The sequence below is a fragment of the Oryza brachyantha genome, chromosome 3 (genome assembly GCF_000231095.2).
Source record: "Oryza brachyantha chromosome 3, ObraRS2, whole genome shotgun sequence".
In the NCBI taxonomy this organism is placed as follows: Eukaryota; Viridiplantae; Streptophyta; class Magnoliopsida; order Poales; family Poaceae; genus Oryza; species Oryza brachyantha.
The window spans coordinates 22,356,894-22,383,306 of NC_023165.2; the positions used below are offsets into that span (position 1 = coordinate 22,356,894).

The following is a 26,413-nucleotide window of genomic DNA, read 5'->3' on the forward strand; positions in this document are numbered from 1 at the left end:
CGGAAAATGGCTCTCATGCAAAATGTTTTCCTTTTTCCCTCCACAGCACAGGACTGGTCGAGAGTAGAGAGGAAGGGGCCTCGCTCGCTCACGCCGATCGCGCGTGCGTGCCACCTCTCGACAACAAAATCGCGCACACCGACCATTCTCTTTCCATCGCCCGGCCATCTCTCGCCGGCGATCGATTAGCGTTGGCATCTTGGAGTGCTGCCTGGCTTAATTGCTCCGGCTGATCGATCAAGTTCATTTTACCATGGCGAGCTTGTTCCATGTCGCATTCTTCTTCTTTCTCCTCTTCCTCGGCATCACCGTTACTTTTTTTTATAAACGTTTGACTATTTATTTTATTTAATTTTTTATCAAATATATAAAGCTACATGATTTAATAATAAATAAAATGATATAAGAATAATTAATAAATATGTAATTTTTTAAGTAAGACAAATATCCAAACATTTATAAAAAATTAATGTCGTTGAACATTTAGAGAAGGAGGGAATAGTTTTTAAAATGGTCAAAAATTGTCAAATAGTGAAAAAAAAAGGTGTTTTCAGCCCCATGGTTGTTGTTTACCCCATCACACGCACGTTAGAACGAGAGACTTGATTGTGTCGCATGATTTCAGATTGGGCGTGTCGAAAACTCTTTTAAACCATTAAAAGGAAAATCTTTTTGTTTCGTTCATGTCATTTATGAAAAGATTAAAAGCATTGACAAAATATATTATTACATGATATCACTATACAAACGTACAATATCAAATTTGGCTTCTACAATTTGCAACAGAAAAATATGATTATGAGCATGCGTATAGTTTTTATTGTTTATTTGTTCGTTTTCTTATAATTTATCGAATTTAGATGCGGAGTGACATATCGCACATTAATTTAATTTTACTGATTTCTTTTGAATAACATAAGGAATAAGAGCGTGCTTCCTCGAATGATTGGAATTCATTTCCTGAGGTGTGTTTTTACATATACGAAAGGTGAATGGCTGGGGCGGCCCTCGCCCTGGCCACGTCACTTCGATTTTGTTGGCCGTTGGATCCAGCTTCGACAGATGGATGCGGTGATAGCCTCCGGGCGGCGCCACGCGTCGGGTCGATGTGCGGCGCGCCGCGCGCCTCCCTCGACTGACGATTTGGTTGCTCCGTGTCCCTCGCCGCTTCGGTTGGGCGGGTCTAATACGCGCCCAGTCGCGGGCGCGCGCGCGAGCGAACGGTTTTGACCGGCCCACGTAAAAACCAGCCCACCTACAGTACATATACATCCCCCTCTCTTCTTTATATATATATATATATATAACTTTAGACATGTAAACTTATATTTATAAACTTTATAAATATAAATTATATATATACACATAAACTTATATACGTAAAATTTATACATGTAAACTTTATACACATAAATTTTGTACATGCAAACTTTATATATATACACACATACATACATATAAAAATTACATATACACAAAAATAATAGATATAACCTTAATATAGAAAAATATTTGTACATATAAATTTATACATGCAAACTTTATACACGTAAACTTTATATATGTAGACTTTATACACATAAACTTTGTACATGCAAACTTTATATATACACACACGTACATATAAAAATTACATATACACAAAAAATAATAGATATAAACTTAATATATAAAAATCTTTATACATATAAATTTATACATGTAAACCTTTATATCTATAAAAGTTAAATCTCTATTTGTAAAGCAAAAACATGAAAGAAAAAAGAAAAAATGCCACGCGTCTGCAGTCTAATTGGGCCGCATCAGTATACGTGGGCCTTGGCATGGCTAGAAGTGCCGCGCGGCCCGCGCGCCTATCTGCGACAGTGGAGTGGAACGTGTTCGCGCGAGGACGATGTGAGCGACGAATTAGACTATTCGGCTTCGGTTGCTCCGCTTTTGTTCGTCGCCCCCCAAAACCCTAGCCCATTCCCTTCACCTGCTCGACAGCCTCCGCCGGCGACTGTGTTGTCGGTAGGCGGTGGTCCTAACAGCGGCGGCGTCTCTACGCCTGCTCGACGGCCTCCGCCGGCGCCTGTGTTGTCGGTAGGCGGTGCTCCTAACGGCGGCGTGGCTTAACGGCGGGGGCGGACGGCATGCGAGGCGAGCCCCCGGCCGCCGGCCGGTGGTGCCTGTACCGTCTCGCTCTGCTGTCGCCTCTTCGCTCCCGCCTTCGACGCCACCGCCGCCGCTGGCTCCGATTTCTTCCGCTCCCCTCCTCGCCGCCCTTCCCCTCCTCGGCATCTCCCGTCGCTCCCCCAAATCCCTCTTCCTCGTCGGCCGCTCCCCACCTCCCGTCGGCCGCTCCCCACCTCGGTGGCCTTCCTCTCCTCGCCGGCCGTTCCCCACCTCCCGCCGCCCCCCCAGATCCCTCTTGCTCGGCGCCCCCCTCCCGCCCTGCCCGTTCGCGCTGTGCTTCCTCCGGTCCCGCTCCCGTGCCTGGCGGTGGTGGCGCAGGTGGCCACGGCGACGTAGATACACGCGACGGAGCTCTGTGGAGGTACCCAGCATCAGCTATGTTCATAAAAAAAAATGAATCTGGGTGATGCATGCATACTCGGGTTCAGTCGGGGATGTGAATCACAAGGTGTTTCCCCTTTCTTTTGCCGAGGTGGGGTGGGGGTGGAGGGGACGATGGGAAGAGGCGGAGGAGGAGGTGGAAGGCGCCGCGGGAGGATCAGCTGGGGATGGTGCCTACCCGGATCTTCTCCAACGACGGGCGCACTCGGACGGCGACGGTGTACACGCACCAGGAGCGGCAGGGGATCAACCAGGACGCCATGCTCGTCTAGGATGTAAGTGGAAGGCTCCCCATGCTCCCTCCTCTCCTCCTGTGATTATCGGCGCGATTGGCTCCTTACTTGTCGTTCCATTGGTTGATCGATTGATCCTTACCTTGCTGTTGGTGCTATTGGTGATGGTGATGGCAGGGGTTCAACCGCGATGATGACGACGTTCGACGGCCACAGGCCGCACGGCCACGCCCTACCGCGCAGGGTCCACGAGTCGCTGCCGTTGAGTCTCATGTCAGCCGCACGCACCAACGGGGTGGGCATGTCGGCCTTCGCCTGCCCCTACAAGGCCATGCCCAACGACCTCCGCTTGCACCCTACCAGTTCGTCACTCTTGTGTCCGATGGGGTAATTTGCTGAAACCTAACACTTACAGTTTATTCATTGCTGCTCTGTTTCGTTGTACGATATTTGCCCGTGCAACGATATGAGTATCTATCATAGCAAATTCTTGCCGCTTTCTTTTCGCTGGAGTTAGATTAGCTGTGATGCAGTGTCCATCTGTCACACTTTCTCATTCCGCATGTTGTTAGTTACACATGACGGGCCTTGAGTATCCATGACATCTCAGACCATTTCTTTATAAGCTAAAATGCCATGATGATCATATCCACGAATGGTCTAGGCTTTTCGCTTCAGACCGCTATATCTTTCAGGATTGATTTCCAAAACTTCAAATTTCCTCTGTATGTGCCTTTTGTAACTGCGTATTAAATTATAATTACTCAGCTTAACAGCCTTCTTTGCTGCACTGTCACACACCTCCTGTTATCAGCTATACTCAGACTGTTAAATTTTATCCTTCTTCAACTTCGCCCGATTAATTGATTTAATTGTTGTTGATGAGATCATGCACACCTTTCAATAGTAGCAGTTAGAGATGCGGGCATTAAGCTAATGGCATATGGTTCCCCGCGGAGGCTGGTACTCTTGCTGCTGCCGTTGCTCGCCACCGCCACCGCTATATCATGAATTATGTTTTTTTAACTGCACTAATGCATTCTAATGAATCATGTTTCTCATGCCCTGTTTCCTTCTTCACCTATATCCTAACAAGGGCAAACTTTGCAGGTTTTTGATTTTAGGACATTCAAGTGGTCAGTATTAAGTCCTAGCGATCCAAACCAGTCGAATACTAAAAATAGTACCACAGACCAGTCATTCCCGGCAATAGCAGGCCATAGTCTGATATGAAAACTTAATTATTTTTTTTATTAGCTGCTACTCCTCCAATCCTGATTGGTATTTCTTATGCTAACCAGTGTAACCTCTCAGGCCAAGTAGAAAAATAATATTACAGTTGTAGCTGGGAACACAAGAACATCAACATCAAATAAGGTTTCAGGTACAGTTATTTTTGTAGATACTGAAATATAGAGCACAAACATGTTTTATCATGGATCTTCTTAAACCTATATATTGCTGCACAAGCATATTTTATCATGGAAGTTAAATATATATATTGCTAAATAATTCAGTCATGGCCTTATTGGCTGCAACACAACTGGTAAACATGATCATTTATGACCTCACCTATTGTATGGATGCTATATTCTGAATTGATCTATATATCTCACAAGTTTAGATGGACCTTTATTTATTAAGATAATTATCTTCAATAGGGAAACTGAAGTAATTTGTCCATTAGTTCAGATTTCAGAATCCTTTCCTGATTTTCGTACTCACTGTTTCTACAAGCAAAATATTACCAACTATTCCTTATTCTATGCCATCTCATATGTCCTGGAAAAAATTGAGATGAAGAGAAAAATGCTAACTTAGAATGGGTATTAATTACTCTGTAGTTTCATGTGTTTAAAGGCTGTTCGAATTGACTTCAGTATTGTTATAAGTGCCGATTTCTTCCATTTTCTTGTGTTTTGCACATGTACACACATCAGTTTATCCCACTGAACTGCTAGCAAATCATACATTTTTCACAACAAGTTTCACTTTCAGCTGCCCAAACTATGTTTACCAATTGCTAGCATGTACCATCATCCTTGCAATTTAATTATTGATCTTTCTATCACGATTTGTAAGACCAGAATTTATCTTGAATGATAGTGCTGACTATCTGCATGCAGTTTGGCTTATTAACATGGAAACAAATAGCTGGTCCTCTGTTGATACATATGGAAAAGTCCCAGTAAGAATCTTTTCCTTTTGTATTTAAACAAAATATTATTCTTCTGAAGTGATAGTGGTACTGAATGAGCAGATTACTTTTCTGCAGAATTTCTGAATATCGAGCTTTTTTGTTTTTCTCAACCACATATGCCGTGGTGGGCAATCTGTATCCCTAATTGGTTCTCGACTGATAATGTTTGGTGGGGAGGATAACAAGAGGCGTCTTCTGAATGACCTTCATATACTTGACCTGGAGACAATTATGTGGGAAGAAGTTAAAACAGAGTAAGAATTTACTTACTGATTGCACAATGTATCATTCACATATTGCTATCAGTTAATTCATTGTTTTCTTTGCGATTGTGAAATAGGAAATGTGGTCCACCTCCTAGGTATGATCATTCAGCTGCTGTTTATGCCGACCAGTATCTTTTAATATTTGGTGGTTCCTTCCACTCTACATGCTTTAGTGATCTCTACCTCCTTGACTTGCAAACTGTAAGTGCTGAATGCTCTTCATGTATCTTGCTATATAAACACACTTGTACATTGAGTCATATATCAATATACCAAAAGTTTCAAAGGCAAAAATTTACTCAGTATCTTGATGTATATGCATAATGCATTGATTGCTTATTGTCCAAACCACAAGTATTGGCAGTTTTAGGTTTGTATTAGGCCTTGCAGGTTCAAAACTTTATCCAATTAATAGAAACTATAGGTTTGAATTTCTAACTGCAGCGTCATGTACGACCAGCGCTCCCTCATCATCTCCAGCGATGCCGCCTCCTCATCTCCACCTCCTTCACTAACCCTGCAGCGTCCATGAGGTACGGCTGCTGTCCCCCACGGCGCAAGCACGTGCGATGGACACGCATCTGCGGTGGTACTACCGCGGTAACCTTGCTGCTCGTGCTCGCAGATGTGGCCCACGCTGGTGCCCGAGGCCAAGGACGGCGGCGCGGACTGCGTCGAGATTTAATTATTTATTTGATCTGCCCTTTGACTGCACTGCTAATACTATTCCTTTAATTTCCTCACTGCATCATCTGTTGTTAGGCTTCCAGCACTCCTTCCACTAGACACGTACCTCCTCCACTTCTTAATCCTCGTGAGTGCATTGTTCACCTCCTTCTTTGCCTTTTCTGTATTTATACAAGGTATTACTCATTTGCTGAATGTACGATGTTCCTGCTATCTACAGCAATCTTACAGTCCATACTAATGATACACAGACCATGTTCTGGGGGATGTCGATGTAAAACCTAATACTTCCAATAAACTGCTTGCTTTGCATCTCAGTTTTCACCTCCAGAAAATGGGGCTGCATTTTATGTATTATCTGATAGAGATGCAAGCACATTGCCTCAGATCTTCTTATGTTTGGTACCTGGGTCATCGCCTTGAGCAGAATTTCAGCCCTCCCAAGAGCCTGGTTGCTTTGCATCTGGATTTCATATCGCTAATATGTACACCGATTTTGATTATTCTGTAAAATTTGCTGTTGTGCTTATCTCAAAGGCCTTCATAGCAGCTGAAATAATGTTACATCCTCCACTTCTGAAGCCGTTTATCGGTTTTCCCTTCGCTTATATTAGTAGCGGTAATGTTTCTTGCCCTTGTAATATAAGAAAAAAACGAAATGGAGGAGGGATGGAATACGGGCGGGCCCATATGTCAGATAGACTACTCTTGGGTCCCACTTCCTCTATAAAATCACGCTCTCCCATTCTTCTTCTTCTTCTAGGGTTCCTCTGGCGCCGCGTTCCTCCGGCGCCGCCGCCACCGCAACCATGCCCGTATCTATTTTCTCATATGATGGATGGGTTTCACCACCTATCGCCCAGTTTTCTTTTGCCGTCTTTCTTCTCAACTTCCTTCGTCTTTGTGATTCTTGCTTTATCGTACTTTTGTGGGAGGAGTCGAGTAGGAAAGTGGCTCTGCATATGAAAATGATCATCTTGTTTGGTTGCAGTAGCATCCGTCACTCTTAGATCGTGATGCCATGTGCATGCCATCATCATATTCCACACGAGATTTCTGGTCATTTAACCATATGTATCTGTGCATTTCATTTCTTTCTTTCTGTATGTTTGTTTCTTTCATCTTGTGATTGATTTAAGCATAGAGTGTTTCCTTTGGGTGCTGCTTGAAAGGAATGATGAAAAATTTACTAATGTTGTGAGACAGCGATCGATGCTGCAATGATACACTAATTCCACATGAGATTTCTGACCGTTCAAGCTTTTATTTACTTCCATCTGCGGTCATTTTATCAGAGCGATGATGCATTTTTTGTGTTGCCTTACTTGCTCATATGAAAATGATCTCGTTTGGTTGCAGTAGCATCCGTCACTCTTAGATCGTGATGCCATGTGCATGCCATCATCATATTCCACACGAGATTTTTGGTCATTCAACCATATGCACCTGGGCATTTTATTTCTTTCTTTCTATATGTTTGTTTCTTCCATCTTGTGATTCATTTGAGCATAGAGTGTTTCCTTTAGGTGCTGCTTGAAAGGAATGATGAAAAATTCACTAATGTTGTGAGACAGCGACCGATTCTGCAATGATACATTAATTCCACATGAGATTTCTGATCGTTCAAGCTTTTATTTACTTCCATCTGCGGTCATTTCATCAGAACGATGATGCATTTTTGTGTTGCCTTACTTGCTCATATGAAAATGATGATCTCGTTTGGTTTCAGTAGCATCCGTCACTCTTAGATCGTGATGCCATCGTGCATGCCATCATCATATTCCACACGAGATTTCTGGTCATTTAACCATATGCATCTGTGCATTTCATTTCTTTCTTTCTGTATGTTTGTTTCTTTCATCTTGTGATTGATTTAAGCATAGAGTGTTTCCTTTGGGTGCTGCTTGAAAGGAATGATGAAAAATTCACTAATGTTGTGAGACAGCGACCGATTCTACAATGATACATTAATTCCACATGAGATTTCTGATCGTTCAAGCTTTTATTTACTTCCATCTGCGGTCATTTCATCAGAACGATGATGCATTTTTGTGTTGCCTTTCTTGCTCATATGAAAATGATGATCTCGTTTGGTTGCAGTAGCCCACACAGATTTCTGGTCATTCAACCATATGCAGCTGTGCATTTCATTTATTTCTTTCTGTATGTTTGTTTCTTCCATCGTGTGATTGATTTGAGCATAGAGTGTTTTCTTTGGGTGCCGATTGAAAGGAATGATGAAAAATTCACTAATGTTGTGAGACAGCGACTGATGCTGCAATGATACACTAATTCCACATGAGATTTCTGACCATTCAAGCTTTTATTTACTTCCATCTGCGGTCATTTCATCAGAACGATGATGCATTTTTGTGTTGCCTTTCTTGCTCATATGAAAATGATCTCGTTTGGTTGCAGTAGCATGCGTCACTCTTAGATCGTGATGCCATCATCATATTCCACACGAGATTTCTGGTCATTCAACCATATGCACCTATGCATTTCTTTTCTTTCTTTCTGTATGTTTGTTTCTTCCATCTTGTGATTGATTTGAGCATATAGTGTTTCTTTTGGGTGCTGCTTGAAAGGAATGATGAAAAATTCACTAATGTTGTGAGACAGTGATCGATGCTGCAATGATACACTAATTCCACATGAGATTTCTGACCATTCAAGCTTTTATTTACTTCCATCTGTGGTCATTTCATCAGAACGATGATGCATTTTTGTGTTGCCTTTCTTGCTCATATGAAAATGATGATCTCGTTTGGTTGCAGTAGCATCCGTCACTCTTAGATCGTGATGCCATGTGCATGCTGTCATCATATTCCATAGATTTCTGGTCATTCAACCATATGCACCTGTGCATTTCATTTATTTCTTTCTGTATGTTTGTTTCTTCCATCGTGTGATTGATTTGAGCATAGAGTGTTTCTTTTGGGTGCCTCTTGAAAGGAATGATGAAAAATTCACTAATGTTGTGAGACAGCGACTGATGCTGCAATGATACACTAATTCCACATGAGATTTCTGACCATTCAAGCTTTTATTTACTTCCATCTGCGGTCATTTCATCAGAACGATGATGCATTTTTGTGTTGCCTTTCTTGCTCATATGAAAATGATCTCGTTTGGTTGCAGTAGCATCCGTCACTCTTAGATCGTGATGCCATGTGCATGCCGTCATCATATTCCACACAAATTTCTGGTCATTCAACCATATGCACCTGTGCATTTCATTTATTTCTTTTTGTATGTTTGTTTCTTCCATCGTGTGATTGATTTGAGCATAGAGTGTTTCCTTTAGGTGCCTCTTGAAAGGAATGATGAAAAATTCACTAATGTTGTGAGACAGTGACTGATGCTGCGATGATACACTAATTCCACTTGAGATTTCTGACCGTTCAAGCTTTTATTTACTTCCATCTGTGGTCATTTCACTAGAACGATGTTGCATTTTTGTGTTGCCTTACTTGCTCAAGGAGGATGGTCTTCCAAGATCTCTTTGTTTCTTTGTCCACAATCAAGTTGTCTTCTTTTACTAGATCCGTGATAAGGTGTCAACAATTGATTAACAAATCTAACGTAACTGGGTCCACATGTCATAGACACATGAGGCATCACGTGTCACATACAGGGTGGCAAATATGTTAGGTGCTATTTCTAAAAGTGGCAAAAAGTTAAATGCCTCGTTGGCTATTAGATTGACTATAGATGAATTGGAGCTAGTAGTTGGCTATACTATTGAACTTGCTCTTAAAGAGTGGCAGAAAGGGCGCGCGGTGGGCTTGTCCACGTCGGTGTTTTCACTGTTCCTGGAACAGTGCTTTCCCCAGTGACTTTCCTCGCTACGTCATTGTGGTTATTTTGGCCGTATGATCCGAGATGAGTGGATGGATGGGTGAGGGGCTCGACACCGCCACGTGTGGAAGCGTCAGCGCTGTGCGCCGCCGACGCGCGCCTCATACACCGGAAATAACTTCGTGCCGCTTCTACACATCGGCGAGCTCGCGATCCCCTCTCAACCTCACAGAGATTGATGGTAGGTTGGTGCTGCTCCCCTTTCCCTCCCCGTCGGCCGCTCCCCCAATTCCTCTTCCTCGCCGCCTCCCTCCTGCCCTGCCCGCCCATACTGCGCCTCCTCTGGCCCCGCCCTCGCGTCTGCTGATGGTGACGCAAGCCCCCGGGGCGACAGACGTGGCCGCTGCGAGCGCTGAACGTGGGCAGTGTGGGCGACGGTCGGGTCCGGCCAACGGCGGCTTACGATAGAGCCAGGATCGGCGGAGCCAGCCGCTACGTCTGGCTGACGTTATGGCTGACGGCAGAGGCTGGGGCGGGGCAGGCGGCGGCGCCCGGCTGGCTACCGACGAAGGTCGGGGCAGTCTTCACCTGAGCTCACATCCGATTCATCCTTGCCGCTGGATCCGCCACCCCTTCCCTCTCACTTTCCCCTCCCTGCTCACTGCGGCGCCAAGTCCATTCACTTCCTTCGGTGTCCGCGGCATGGATTTGTGTGTGCCTCTTCCAGTCTTGCCTCTGGCTGTTGGTTGCTTTCGCAGGGTCACATGGCCACGGGGCAGCATTGCTGGCTCCCCTACCACGACCTCCTCTGCAGGAAGCCAAGACAAGAACCAATGGCGATGAAGATCACTTCGTGAGGTGGTGGCTGCTGAAAGTATAAGCACATAATGATTTAATCTATTGCGTAAATAAATCATGACATTGTAAAGCGAAAGCATGGCAACACATAGATGAACCAACATGTACAGATCTAATCTAAACATGTATGTGAAATAGCTACACACGAATAGATTAAATAGATGCAGAACCAAATTAAATATAATTGACCTGTACCGAAGGTTGTTTTGAAGAGGATTGGAAGCAGCACGAACGACTCGCGTCGTACGATGTTTTGACGACGGCAAGCCGCGACCGATCGACGGGGAAGACGAGCCGTCGTTGACGAACAGCAAGCAGTCGTGCAGAGTGCTTGCCAAATTCATTATTCGCCCTTTCCCGGTGCAAGACTTCACGAGGACGACGGTTCCGGAGACCTGCTTTCCCGATCGCTGGTGCACGGTGGCGAAGGGGACGGAGTAGACGACAGTGGCGCGCGCAACACAGAGAAGAGGCAAACCCTAGATTGTTTTTCACGTACGTTGCAACGAGGTAGCGGTCCGGTATTTATAGGATGTGTGATCAGCACGCCTACCACGTCGTAATCGAACCGGATAGGCAGCGCGTAACCTATCTGGACTCTACACTATCTCGCGCAAGAAAGAATCCGATACGATAAGTTTTTAAAACTGATTACCGGAATTTTCGTTTCACGCATCAAAACAAAATTGCAAAAGGAAGCCGCATTGCCAGGCGAGGCGAGCGGGCGCGTGTGTTGCTCTATTTTCTTCTTGCTCAAGAGCCTAGAGATCACTCTCCTATTTAAGGAGGTCTTACTCTCATAGAACTAGCAAGGTGGTACTAAATGTTCTCATGCATGCTTTTAATGAGGTGGGCTTTTATGATTTTTTTAGAAATTATTCTACACATAGGCCTTAGCCCAATTAATAATTCCAACAGTGACGCCGATCGAGGAAGAGGGCATATCAGCAAGCGGTACGGATCGAGGTGGGGGCCAGCAAGCTCGCAGCGGAGCAGATCAAAGTAGGGTGCACCACCATGGTCTTCTCTGGCATGGATCTTGCTACGGGGACGGTGCAGAGGTCGACACCATAATGGATTTTGCTCCCTCAACATTAGCAGCTTGGACATCGGTCATGCGCTAGGCATCATCGCAAGCCGCTAATGCTGGTTCGTCTCTGACTGAAGATCAGCTTCCCCAGTGCCTCCTGCCCCCAAAAGGTCAATTCTACACCCCCTTCCCCTCGAGTCATACTTTTCTGCTTCATCTGGTCATTCCTGACATAGGTTCAGATCGATCATGTTCACTACTGATCCTCTTCTGGACCTTTTGGTTAACCCCATATAGGTATGCAGAGGTAGCATCCGATGCATATTCTTGGATTTCGGTTCATTCAGTTCCACATAGGTGAAAAAGAATGGCAAGATGCATCGGTTGCCATTAGCTAGCTATTGCGAGTCTATTTTAAGTTATGAATGCTTTTTTCATGTTTTATCTAAGGCGATGCATCTGGTCATTACACTACTCATCAGATTAGTTAGGTTTAGTTTGATGGCAGAATACCGTGTTTATGCTGAGTGGATGATATATCTGTTCAGTATCTTCGGCTTCCTAGCCTTTCCAATAAATTATATTTAATTTGTTAATTCATTGCTCACTATTTTTATTAGTAGGATGACCAAGTATGAATGCATTGATCATGTTCATTATGGGGACAATCTTATATTGGCACTGTTCTTGAATAAGTCATCAATGATTATCTGTGAAACGAACAATGTTGGCATATTACCATATCCAACCTTTCAATCTGACCACTATAAAGGTACATTTCTTTATCTCCATTTTGATCGACCTATTAATTTATTAACTTCTATATGCATTTGGAGATAGTAAGTTTATTCCAAATTTTGACCACTATGCATTTTGAGATATGTTACTCCCAGTACATAAATATCTATTATGCAGTCTGTCTATTTCTTTACGATAGAGGGCTATAGTATTTGTCTTCCTTGCCCAATATACTCCTTTTATGTGATTCATTCAAGGATCTTGGAACTTACAGATGGGATGAAGAATATGAAGGTCACTGCTGACTTTATCTGCAGCAGACCGGCTTATCTTTTCCAAGTGCCATGGCCACCTGCTGTGTTGCTCGATACCTGTTAATTTTCCACACATCACATATGAGTATTTTTTTTTTCTTGTGTTGAGTTGGGAATTATAATGGATAGATGGCTTTCCCGCATGTGAGACCCAAGACATCATCACTTGTGTGCACCAGCGAGTAAGCAAGCATGTATCTAGAGGTGGAAGGCAAAATAAGTTCTTTCAAGCTGCCATCCCTTCGTCATCCGTATCATTTATAACAACAACAAAACTAATGATGATTTGACAGGTACTGATCACAAATGATAGGACATCCTCCTCTTTAGTTTGCTCCCTTGTCTGGTTGGCAAGGTAAGCCCTTTTGTTTGCTCGACTGAGGAATCTGTGTTCCATGGTTTGGTTTTCTACGGCAGTGAAAAATGTGTAGATTTCGTTGCTATATCAAAATTGGCGATTTTTCCTTATATTTTTGTTGCAGCACGCTTGGTTACTAAGTTTCATTTCGGACCTTGCTTTGGGTTGATTAATAAGTTCTTTCAATTGGAGATGTAATTGCAGCCATGTCTATGAGTAAATAGTGAATCATCTATCTAGATTTCTAACAGCACTGTACTAAACTTGTCATTCATCTGCCGAAATGCACGAGACATTTTACGAGATCTCTAGTCTGTTTTTGCTGGCTCTCCGTAGCACTAGGCATTTTACGAGATCTCTACTTTCCTCAGTTCCAAAAATACTTTATCTTTTATTTTTTGAGTCCAGCATTTCATCATACGTCTTATTTAAAAATTTTATTATAAATTCAGAAAATTTATTTATGCATAAAGTAATATTTATGCTTTATCATCTAATAACAATAAAATCATTTATCTGATTTTTTTTAATAAGACGAAGAGTTAAATGTTGTATTAAAAACTGAAAAGTGAACTTATCATGGGACGAATGCAGTATACTACTTCATAGACTGTAAAAATTTTTAAATTGTCTTCGGTGTTTGTGTTGCAGAAAGATAAAGGTCGAAGGCTCCACGGCGAAATATATAGTAGAAAAGATGTTAGAGGGACTTTAATACTAAAGATAAAATAATAATAGTAAACAAGAAAAATTAAGTCCAGAAAATCAAAAAGATACCAAATCAATACTTCATAAGTAAGATCAAAGGTACTAGTTAATTCTGCTTTGCATAGTAGATAGCATATTTGCGCCGATCATGCCTCCTCTACTGATGAACGCGTGCACTACACAAATGCAAAATCGTGCGTCCTACCGAAATAAGGGAAGTACCTCTATATTTTCTATTGTGGAAGTTATTCACACAACCATTACAAAAAAATTATTTCCGTAACTTGCCCAACACAGATTAATGGTTGACGCTACACCAACCTCTATATACCTCACGAACACGCTAAAATCTCTCAAAATTTTGTTAAGTACTTGTTCGGTTGATCCCTCCTCTAACGATGTCTCCACAAACGATGTCTCATGCATTTTAGTGCCCGTTTGGTAGGGCTCTAAACTCCAGATCCTAACTCTAAACTTCAACCCTAGTGAGAGCTACTCCTGTATGAGCCGGAAAGCAGACCAAAACTGTTTGGTTAGCTTGGTCTGCTCCAGAACTTCTAAAGATAGAATACGAAATAGATTGACAATAATAGCCTTGCAGATTATATGTAGTCATGATTAAACCATAATTTAATTATGTTTCTTTTCATGTAATTAAATACTAATTATTTTTCATTGAACTTCAACAACACAACTACTATATGGTTATAAAATACTAACACATAATATAAATATTTACTAATAATATATAGTAGTATGAGTGGCAGATTCAAGTAATTATAATAACATAATAAAGAGTAGTGGGTCTTTTGGCGTAGAGTGGAGCTATGGAGTAGCAAAAACCTGGCTCCACCCCTGTAGTTCATTTTTCAAGAGGAGCTCTGACAACTCCGTTTCAAAAAAATTAGAATCTGCACCGTTTGGCATAACTTCGGCTCTAGTTAAATTGGAGTTGGGAATTGGAGCCGTGCCAAACAGACCCTTAGTATCATGTGTTTGCAACCCCGCTCCAAGCTCCGGAGCATACCGGAAGGGGCTCTTACGCAAAGGGCTTCTTCGGATCCCAGAAATTTACAGGATTTTTAAAGGAAACAGTTCAATTATTCTATTTTCCTTTTGAAAATCGTTTAAACCGAAGATGCCAAAATGTGTTCCTTTTTCACTCCAGAGCACTCACTGGTCGAGAGTGGAGAGGAAGGGGCCTTGCACGGACGCTCGCTCACGCCGATCGCGCGTGCGTGCCGCCCCTCGGCAACAAAATCGTCGCACATCGACCATTCTCGTTCCATCGCCCGGCCATCTCTCGCCGGCGGCGATCGATTAACGTTGGCATCTTGGAGTGTTGTGGCTTAATTGCTCCGGCTGATCGATCGAGTTCATTTTACCATGGCGAGCTTGTTCCATGTCGTGTTCTTCTGCTTCTTCCTCTTCCTCCTCGGCGTCGCCGCCCAACGGGAGGTGCTTCTCTCGGTGCTGACGACGAAGGACGGTTCGCCCGCCGACGGCCTGTTCGTGGCGAGCCTGCAGGGCGCCGGCGACGACGGGATCCACATGGCCATGCACTACCACGACCTGTCCTTCGCTGGCTTCGCCAACCGGAGCCACCACTGGCACGTCTTCCGTGGCGACGAGGGCATCCTCCCCGACGCCAGTCCCCTCCCGTTCCGGAACACCTACTGCGACCTCATCGGCGGCCTCGGCAACCTGCCGGAGCTGCCCCTGGGGAGGGCGCCCACGCTGCGAACCATCCAGGCGCTCGCCTACTACGACGCGGACACCGCCGGCGAGGAGGAGACGGCCGCGGTCAGGCGGGCGGTGGCGGCGCTGTCGGTGGTGCTCACCCAGAGCGCGCGGCTGAAGCCGGTCATGGAGACCGTGGCGCGCGCGTGGGAGGGCGAGGCAGAGGCCTGCGTGGCGCCGGAGCAGCTGCCGTACATCGAGCACTGGGATACCATGTCGTTCGAGCTGGTCCGGAGGAGGCGAACAGGCGCGTGGGACGGGCCGTTCACCGAGCTGCTGAGGAGGAGCGCCGACGTCCGCATCGTCGAGGAGGAGGCGCTCGCCATCGCCGGCGTCCCGGCGAACCGCAGCTTCACGCAGCTGCGGGTGAAAACGGGATGGATATCACCGGTCCGCTCGCCCGTCCAAATTAATTCGGGACAAATTCGGATCACCAAATCGGTTATCCGGAAAATAATACGGGTTTCGGGTCAGGTTCGGGTATTTTTTCTCGGATACAGATACGGGTTTGGGAATGTGGTATCCGATAAATACAAGTTACTCGGCAGGTTAAATATCCGGATATGACCTGGATAGTTATAGCCCATCAAAAGCCCATGCTGCATTCATATATAATTAAAATCCAGTAAAAAAATATTATTCTAAGTGTTCCATATACATGTATTAACTTTATTTATACTTCTTATTCATATATACTAACATACTAATGACATAATCTAATAAATCAATTATATTTCCTTACAAGCTTTGCTAATGCTAGTCGTTATTTCCATGATATAGTTGTATTTAAGATTTATGGAATAGTTAAATAGCTATTATATATGTGATATATATATATATAGTTGTTGTTTTGATTTGATATCCGAATAAGTATTCGTAACCGAGATCATTCGTATCCGTCTTAGCACGTATACGTTCCGTATTTATATCTAATATTATCCGTCTTCGTATTCGTATTCGACAATATCCGTATTCGACCCGATCCAGAAAAGAAAATATGAGTTAGAATACGGGAAGGATGCTATCCGACCATACCTGACCCGGTTTCACCCCAGCTGCGTGACGCAGCTGCTGATGGCTCACAGTCGCAGTGCCTGATGCTTGCTTAATAATAATTGATCGTCATCTTTCAAATCAAACTCCCAATAAACGAACGTCGTTCGTTCTAGCGACTCGTGTCCTGACTTGGTTGTGTGCCTGAACTCTCGATTCTAAAGTACTGCCTTTTTGACTGAAATTTACACTATTTGATTATTTTTATAAGTAATTATGAAATAAACCGGTTTTAAATTTTAATTAGAAAATAAGCTGTTTTGCTCTGCGTCACCGCTGAGATACTTCATCTTTGTGCCTTGGCTCGGCACGAACTTTACTAAATAAGTGCGACCCATTCAGGGGACATGTGCCACAAAGCCAACCCAGTACAAAGATAAAGGACCTCCGCGCCATCGAGGGTAGCGTGGCGTAGCAAATTGTCTATTTTTAAACATAGTTTTTAAAATGGTCGAGAATGATCAAAGTAGTGCAAAAGAAAAATGGGTGTGTTCAGCCCCATGGTTGTTGTTTACCCCATCACGCGCATATTAGAACGGGAGACTTGATTGTGTCGTATGTTTTTTGGTTGAAAACTCTTTTAAACCATTAAAAGGAAAATCTTTTTTGTTTCGTTCATGTCAGAACGAGAGACTTGATTGTGTCGTGTGATTTTCAGATTGGGCGTGCGGAAAACTCTTTTAAATCATTAAATGGAAAATCTTTCCGTTTCGTTCATGTCATTTAAACAGTTATGAAAAGATTAAAAGATAGATTGTTACGTGATATGTCACGATACAAACGCATGATATCAAATTTGACTTCTACAGTTTGCAATAGACAAATATGATTATGAGTATGCGTATAATTTTTATAGTTTATTTGTTCGTTTTCTTATAATTTATCGAATTTAGATGCGGAGTGACATATCACATATTAATTTATTTTTACCGATTTCTTTCGTAATTATCTGAATAACATGTAGAATAAGAGCATGCTTCCTCGAATGATTGGAATTCATTTCCTGAGGTGTGTTTCAACTTAACATAATTGATTAATTTGCTGGGCTTGGTCCTGATATGATCAGGTGTTTCAACCTAACTTTTAGGCAGCTTATTAATAGCCGGTGGTGTGGGGCTTCCGACGAGCTTGGATGTATGTTGTCCTCAGTGCACAGCGCCGGCTGCTGATGCCTACTTCGGCATATTGGGCCGGTATTGAGGCCCATCGAGCACAAGGCCTTAATGCCCCTTCCTCTTCCTCGATGGCCTTGATCTCTCCCACCCAATTCTCAAGAATTCCCCTGCCCCGAATAGTTCAGCACTGACTGAATTAAGAATCTCGTCAGGAACTCAAATTTTGCACTGGATGTTGGTTCCTTTTGTTATTACTATTATGGAAATATTTTGAGCTAAATGCTACATAGCCTGGAATATACAAGCGGAGAAATGGAATATATACTAACAGGTGTAGCTACTCCCTTCACGTCTAAGGTGCAGAAACACCTCTATACATATTTCTTCTCTCTTCCAACAGAAAGTACAAACTCTATACATGTAGTTATATCATTCACATGAGATTTAATAGTGTCCATACTTTCTGTTGGGTGGGAGTAGAAACAGTTATGAAAATGTTTTTCATCATGGACGTGCGGGGAGTAGCTACACCTGATAGTAGGATCTAATTTTCCTATATATATATATATAAATATATAATAATAATAATAATAATAATTTACTCAAAATATTGTTATAAGTACACTGAGACTCATTGTACTCTAAGTGTAAAACTTTTTAGCTTTGTCTATATTCATTAGCATCTATATGAATATGAATCTAGACAAGACAACGGTGGGAGTAGTAAGTCACAAAGACTAAAGCAGTGATTGGCAAATGACATATTTGCAAATAAAAAATAATCTATAAATAAAAATTTTATATATGTATTCTTGGCGATATAAAACCAAGACTGGAAAATAAATTTCGGTGAAAAAAAACCCAAAATCAACTCTAAATTTAAGGTTCAAAATTTAAATTTAAATTTATAAGCATATGCACAAGAAAAAAATAGGTATAAAATAACCTTTACTTTTTTAAAATACCAATGTTTTGGCTTCTAGTAATTTTTTAAATTTCAATGTATCTGTTCAACACTTTACCAAACTCCAATATAATAATTGGCAAAGAAATAGTCTTTTTGAACAAACGATGAAAGTTAAAAGTAAAATCTTTATGGAACAAAGATAGTACAAAAGAAAAAGAACAAAAGTTTGATCCAAAAAATATACTCACAATTTCTAGCTTAATAAATACTATCCACATTATCCAGCTAGCCACACACAGAGATGGAATCCAGCAGTTGTTCCTTTCATGGCACAACGTGACAAATGCACGAATGAAGAGGCAAGGAGAATCATGTTTGAGCTCTACATGTTTGGTACTCTTTCGTAAAGGTGACAGTGATAATACGATAATAATTATTATCACAAGAGGCCCACTGCTGCACAACCGCAACATGTACTAGCACATTATTCGAATCGGGAACAGATTTAACGTGCATTTGATTGATTATAAAACTCAGTAGGACATAGTGCCTCTGCCTCAATTCGCTCTGGCAACCGTCCTAATCCTGCGGATCGAAACCAACCAAGTTTCCAATATGTAGTTGCAACTTGCAATTGGTTAGGTCAATTTTTATGGGTAATAAATAGGGTATCATGTCAATATTTTTGATGATGTGTCAAAATATTAATGAAGAGAGATGAAATGAGTTTCATGGAGATGAAACCTTCTCTGCATTGTTAGCTAGACGTCTAGCTTGTGTCTTACATGTAACCTAGGAAACAATAATAGATTAAACTATACATTAAGAGATGGGTGTTTTATCCTAGTTTCAAACTTTTAGATGACATGTCACTCTAGGTAATCGTGTCTATGAAACTTACATTTAGGATGACCTTAGTACGGAGTAGTTACCAAGAGTACCCTCATCGTTTCAAAATACATGTACTTTAATTCAAGTATTTATATGCTGATTTTGACGATTCCAGTTGTATCAATGATTTTTGAGTAAATTTCAACTTGGGCCAACTATATTTACCAAGATGCCACATTGGACCAGGGCAAATGCTATGTTTTCACTTAACACCACTTCTCTTAACCATCCATTGCAAATTGGACCAGGGTAAGTTTTGCCTTGGATCAGCGTCAGGTAGCGTTTTCTCGTTCGACGACGACGTGCCTAGGCAGGCATGACCGTAGTCCTATCCAGCCAGCTTGTGTGGGTGCGCGCGGCGACGGGGTCAATGATGACAGTGCTTACCGGCACCATACTCGGTAGGCTCCGGGATGTGCTCCTCGCGCTGCAGATAATCCCGCATGTCGTGTTTGCCATGATGCTTGAGCTCATTAGCAACTCGAACGGGTTCGTCAGGGAGATATGGATTCGATATCGTTTGCCTCGTGCTTGAGTGCGAGAAGATGAAGACATATATAGATGCACGAAAGCGCTACCGGACGCTGATCCAAGACAAAACTAGACCTTGGTCCAATAGGCAATAGATGGTTGAGAGAAGTGGTGTTAAGTGAAAACATAGTATTTGCCCTGGTCTAATGTGTCACCTTGGTAATTGTAGTTGGCTCAAGGTGAAACTTACTCATGATTTTTGGACCAATTATAAAACATATAAGATTTACATTTCGACCGCTGAAATGGTTAAAATGCTATTTTGATCTGATCTTGGTATTCCTTTATGGAACAATTTAAAAATATTTATATCTTATAATGGATAGAGCCCGTAGCTGTTGTCTCAAAAGTGTAGTAGCTAGCTGCCTAGCTGATGCTCTTTTGAGATTGGTTAACCGATCTGGATTAAGAACTGACGTCGAATCTGAACTGGGATTGCTACTGTCCTTGCCTTGTTTTCGCTCTCTTTTGGAGGTTTGTTGGCAAGAGGGATTAAGTAGGGGGTGTTTAGTTGGTGAAATGAAAATTTTTGTGTATGTCACATCAGACGTTTGACCGGATGTCGGAAAGGGTTTTTGGACAAGAATGAAAAACGAATTTCACGGCTGGCATGAAAACCGCGAGACGAATCTTTTGAGCCTAATTAATCTGTCATTAGCGCATGTAGGTTACGGTAGCACTTATGGCTAATCAAGTACTAATTAGGCTCAAAAGATTCGTCTCACGATTTCTCACATAACTGTGCAATTAGTTTTTCATTTTATCTATATTTAATACTCTATTTTGATGTCTAAAGATTTAATATGATGTTTGCGTGCAAAAAATTTTGGGGTCTAAATACGTCTAAATACCGGTTTGGATCGTGCAGCTACTGCCTACTACCGAACAAGGGGCGAGAAGGCACACGTGGGTCGTCGGTTTGTGGCGAGCCTGACCTGACGCCACCGCTTCTTGGTGCTTTCTGTTCTGCCCAGAGAAACCAACAATTTTTTTTTTGGCTGTCGTCAAACTCAAACCGTCTCTTGGTCTTTTCTGCCGTCGTTTGCATGTTTTTTTCCCCTCTCTCTGCTCGTGCCGACTAGCTAGCTGCGGTTGTACAAATGCTCGAGGCTTCTCGAGCTGTTCCACACCTTGATTTGCTGTTAGCTCGCATCGGTTCCCTCGTGCTAATGCTTATTCGTTAGAATTTAAATATTAAAACTCAATAATTCTTTCATGTCATTTTACGTAGTTGATTTTTTAGATCGTTTGACCATTCTTTTATTAAAATTCTATGAGAAAATCTAAAAGATTGCCAGTCTAAGCCTAAGAAATACCATTAACGAATGTGAGTTTTAACAAATATCATCGTATAAACGAATTTATCTAAGAAATGTCATTACCGTTAGGTTTTCATCTATTTTTTTATTGTTAAATACACTGTTCATACTGTAGCACTTAATGGAAAAAATTGATAGAACCCTAACAACGATGATATTCTTACATAAATTCGTATGTATGATGGTATTTTATAGAACTCACGCTTATCGATGGTATTTCTTATAATTAAATGTTTGTCACTGACATTTGTTAGATTTTCTTAAATTCTATTCAAATATGAAAAATTATAAGTCATACATAAAGCTCATGTAATAGCAAATCAAACTATAACAAAACCACCTATAATTATATATTTTCTAACAAGATAAATGATCGAACATAAAAATAAAAGCCAAAGATAACATATAAAAACATATAGAAAGTAGTATTTAACTCTAACTTATATATAAAAGTTTATAATCAACTCGTGCCGAGCTTGACGGTCACCGACGATGGAGCTAGCAGCTGGCATGCCACTTCAATTCCCGGGCCAAATACAGCAGTGAGCTGTGTGGATATCGCTTTGTGTGTGTGTGTGTCATCGCTTTCGCTTTGGCTTCTCCGTGGCAAACCGATTTTTTTTTTCTTTGCGAATGAAATCGATTTAATTCTCCCTATAATTGAGAAAGTATATCATCCAGAGGATAAAGACTAGTGTGTCAGCACGGCCACAGCGATGACAGTGATCCGTTTTCTTTTCCTCTTCTTAAATGGGAAGAGTAACCAACGCTCGTCATTTAAATTTTTGGAAGAAAAGTGAAATAGTTTATTTGGCAATAGTTTTATATTTATATTCGTATCGATTTAAGAGCAAATGTTGTGAAAGGTTAAACAATTTTTTAAAAAGATATTACGAGTAAAACTATTACATTCATGCCCATATTGATTTAAAAACAAATATTAATAATAAAACCACGATAAAAATATAAAATCAAATTTAAAATTAAAATTTAAAAGGTAACTTATAAACAATAACTCTAGCGCACCGCATACTGGGATTAACCTAGCAGTTGACTTACATACTGGTAAATGGCATGGTCGCTGTTTGTTTTATACTAGTAATCCACTAATAAAGCCAGAGTAGTAAACAAACTTTGTTGGCAACTTGTCAAGTCTCTAATGAAAGTTTTTACAATACTTGACAAACGCATGACTTTTGACCTTATCTTTTGTTTGACTTCCATGTACGCATGCAACCAAAAATTTGCAGGTCCAAAAGTCATATCAACCTCTCTCATCCAGTCTCATTAATTAATTATTTTAGTAATACGAAAAAAAACATCCTTTTTGAAACATTAGTTACATGTACCATAGCAACTTTGGTGCAGTGTGATGTTAGGATGGTTTTATAATTTAGCTAGGGTAGCTGAACAATATTTTGCTTTCGTTTCTTGATACGCTTTTTCCTTAACGATTTTGGGACGCGACAAGAACATATGTACCGTATGCGTTATGAAAGAAGTCAACTTGTAACGGTTTTCTCGCGTGGAAACAAATGTACTGCACCAGTACAAATCTGGTACTGCATAAGTACACATAGGCTGCCTTCTCGCTCGATTTTTCTCATATTGTTTATCGATTTTTGCGCTCACACCTTCTGAACCAGTTGTATTTCGCAAAAAAAATGTATATATAAGTAAATTTATGATTAATTTTTTATTTGTATCATTAAATAACTATTAAAAATTAGATTTTTTTATCTTTTATCATTAAAAGAACATAACCATATTCTTTTTTAAAAGGTTGTATATATTCGTAATACGAACCTGAATTGCTTCATTTAATACTAACATCTAGGATCAGCATTGATTCCAAAAATTTTCTTTTTGTTTAGTGCTATTGTAAAAAGGATCAAATTAACAATGTGGTGCTTAGCCGGTTAGTCCCAACTCATGGTGAGCAAACCATAGTGATTACTGACTACCCTGCTACTCCCTCTTTTTTTTTAATAGATCATTCGTCATGTTCAATTATATAAAAATAAAAAAAACTCAGTTATACTTAAAATATATTTAGGTGCGCTTAAAACCAATGGCATCATTTATTAAAAATAGGATGAAGTGGTACTTTCTCTATATTTTAATAAATGACAACATTAATTTGTTGGTACACATTTAACTATTTATTTTATTCAAAAGTTTATGGAAATTTAAGTTATAATCAATAAATGATAGTTTCATATGTTTATGAAAAAGTTAATAGTTAAACATGTGTTAAAAACAAATGACATTGTCTCTGGAGGGAGGGAGTAGTTTACAAATAAAAATGTAAGTGGGGACGGACATTCTGGGCCCACATGGAGATGATAATGTAAGCTACGATCAGATCCCCGGATCTCACATTCACCTGGGCTCCACCTGTTCCCGTCCAACGATATATATCTCGTCCCAGTAATTAATATATGATAAATTGCTAAGGCTCCCCGAGAACTGATGCTCAGCTCCGTGAGTTACGCAAGAGACTGGACATTATCACGTCCTAGTTACTGTATATTTTTTCCCCGTATCGTTACAACTTTTACAAGGCATCGTTCGTTTCCACTAAAGGAATATTTTAATTTTAGTGGCCATGTTTTGTAAGCTGCTAAACTTCGTGTCTTGTGAAAAAAAATTCAATATAAAAGTTCTCACCCAATATTTCTAGACCATTTTTAATTTTACGGTGGCTAAATTATTTGTTTATACCCTGAAAATGGCTATCATGAAATTTAAATAACCTTCAACATTAACTATCTGAAACACCACCTAAGTAAGTATGCGATGACAATAAATGTTGTATCGTTTTCTTGCTTTCATCTTTCCTGATTCATTTTTTTTGGTAACCCCCATCTATTTTGGTACATACTTGGGATAAAATAGCATTCTGCTTTTTTACCAGTAAGTATAAGAAAAGTAGCCAATTCACTCAAGTATGTTAAATTAGAAAAAGATGCATAGAGTTGGCACTATAATACCTACAAGTTTAATTCAGCTGGGAGGAAAAGCAAAGTATAGTATTGGATTCCTATGTATTAGTTTCTAAGAAAGCCATTCGGTTTGTGTAATGAAGTTTAAAAAAATCAAATGAAAGTTTTCCTTCCTACGAATTGTAGAGAGAAATCATAAAAATCTTTCCTCCACTCAAATCTCTCGAAGAAATTTTATAGATTAATGTGGCATAAATTCATATTACTTCATTTTTTTATTTTTATGGGTTGAAGTTCCTCTAAACTGAATAGACCTTTAGTTAATAGCGGGTCATTAGTTGGTATGCATCCGGCATGAGCTGCCATGACCCTAGCTAGCTACGTGAGAGGAAAATAATACACGTAAAAATGTTCTTATAATTACCCTTCTCTTTTCGCTTCTCCTTATATTTATAAGCCAAAATTTAAATTTTCATCATTAAATTTGGAGTTGATTTTAGATTTTCCATCGTTGCTTATTTTTTAGCATTGACTTTTTTAGATAGCTTTGAACGTGTACATCAATGTTTTATTCACAAAAGCCGATGTGGTAAATTGTGATTGTATGCTGACTTTTAGCAGATCAAATGGATGAGGTATTTGTTTGTAAGAATTTATAAGTGCGTATAGCAGTACTACCAAGTCCTGATAAAATGTGATACATGCGCTCCATTCGCATTAGCCACTAAGATCACAACACAATATAATATAGATAAGCACTCCACATGGGTATACATGGAGTTCTCTTTCAAAGCTTTTTAAAGGTACTCTTAACAACTACCTCATATATATATATATATATATATATATATATATATATATATATATATATATATATATATATATATATATCCTGATGTAACCCCCCATAAAAAAGGCCATGTGTGCATTTCTCTTCATCAATAGAAATCTATGAATACTTGATTTGAACTGTATACAAGTGGCATGATGTAAAACGGAAAAATAAAAATATTTATAACATTAGAGGTTCATATGCACATTTCCATACTTGTATATTGTACAAGGCAACAAATTGAACTAAAATGTTATTGTTCAATGTTCTTTTCTTGGTGGGGCTTATACATGGATAGGATTGTAACCAAATGATATTGTTATTCTGACTTGACTACTCCCTATGTTATTATGAACCCACCCTCCAAGTTCAAATCACTATCTTTTTACAGTTAATATTTAATTGATCATACACTAATGGTTTATCGTGACTTCCATGCCATTGATCATCTCAGCCAAACTTCCAATCAAACAGCATCTAATACCATAACTTAATTTACCATTAAAATTTAGATAACACATAGTTGGCGTATCATCTTAAAATGGTTTTGGTCTAGGTTATACCAGTAAACCGTGGTCGAGAATATGCAAAATTAGTCAAAGACATTAATAAGTGCCAAAAAAACAATATTGAATATTTAGCCATTCATAAAATTAACCTAGCAAGCTACAAAAGCGAAACAAAAATGCGATAGTAAGTGATTGGTCCATCTCAACTTCATACGTACATGACGCCCAACCACCCTTATGTAAGCCCTACCATACATAAACAAATGACGATAAAATTATACCGTTGCAAGTTTCGCTATAGTATATACATGCTATATTCAGGGGTGCCATATACTCTAGCAACATATGTATAGACACATGACAATCATATGTAACTACCCATATATTAAAGCTTAGTGTTTCTTCGGAACGCAAAATTTTACAGAATTTTTCACATAATTTAGTTTGATTCCGAACGATTGTAACAAACATTTTGGCCATAGTCCATGTTGTATTTATTTATATACTCTCCTTATCCTAAAAATATAACTGACTATTACACGCCATATTCACTATATCGAATCGATACGATATGATTTTGGTGAAAATTGGTAGTTTTTCGTCTAATGCAAGTCGTTCATCTACTTTTCCACTCCAATTCATATAAAACCCATGCTCTATCCGTTTCGCAATGTAAGTCTTTCTAGTATTGCGTAGATTCATATAGATGCTAATAAATATAGACACATATATAAATTATACATATTAATCAATGAATGAATTTAGACAAGACTAGAAAGACTTATAATATAAAATGGAGGTACTAGCTTTCATCAACAC

General features: G+C 40.4%; 1 protein-coding gene and 1 long non-coding RNA gene across 9 annotated transcripts; both read left to right on the forward strand.

The window, feature by feature from the left end:
- The first annotated feature begins 1,733 nt into the window (after window positions 1-1,733).
- Window positions 1,734-12,989, forward strand: LOC102716767. 8 transcript variants are annotated; one of them, XR_001549920.2, is made up of 11 exons: window positions 1,734-2,834; window positions 2,970-3,179; window positions 3,903-4,176; window positions 4,919-4,980; window positions 5,068-5,246; window positions 5,333-5,459; window positions 5,703-5,791; window positions 5,884-6,072; window positions 11,523-11,804; window positions 12,255-12,406; window positions 12,647-12,989. It is a non-coding gene; the product is annotated as an uncharacterized LOC102716767 (long non-coding RNA). The 8 variants fall into 8 exon arrangements; XR_423317.3 differs by having other exon boundaries at window positions 12,258-12,406; XR_005811291.1 differs by having other exon boundaries at window positions 5,683-5,791; window positions 11,523-12,406.
- Window positions 12,990-15,058: 2,069 nt separating this feature from the next.
- Window positions 15,059-16,182, forward strand: LOC102699492. Its single transcript, XM_015835178.2, has one exon. The coding sequence runs from the start codon at window positions 15,139-15,141 to the stop codon at window positions 16,057-16,059; it is 921 nt and encodes a 306-aa protein (XP_015690664.1). The 5' UTR covers window positions 15,059-15,138; the 3' UTR covers window positions 16,060-16,182.
- The last annotated feature ends 10,231 nt before the right edge of the window (window positions 16,183-26,413 follow it).

Coding starts and splice junctions, on each gene's coding strand:
- LOC102699492 (XM_015835178.2), top strand. CDS start 15,139: ATGGCGAGCTTGTTCCATGTCGTGTTCTTCTGCTTCTTCCTCTTCCTC.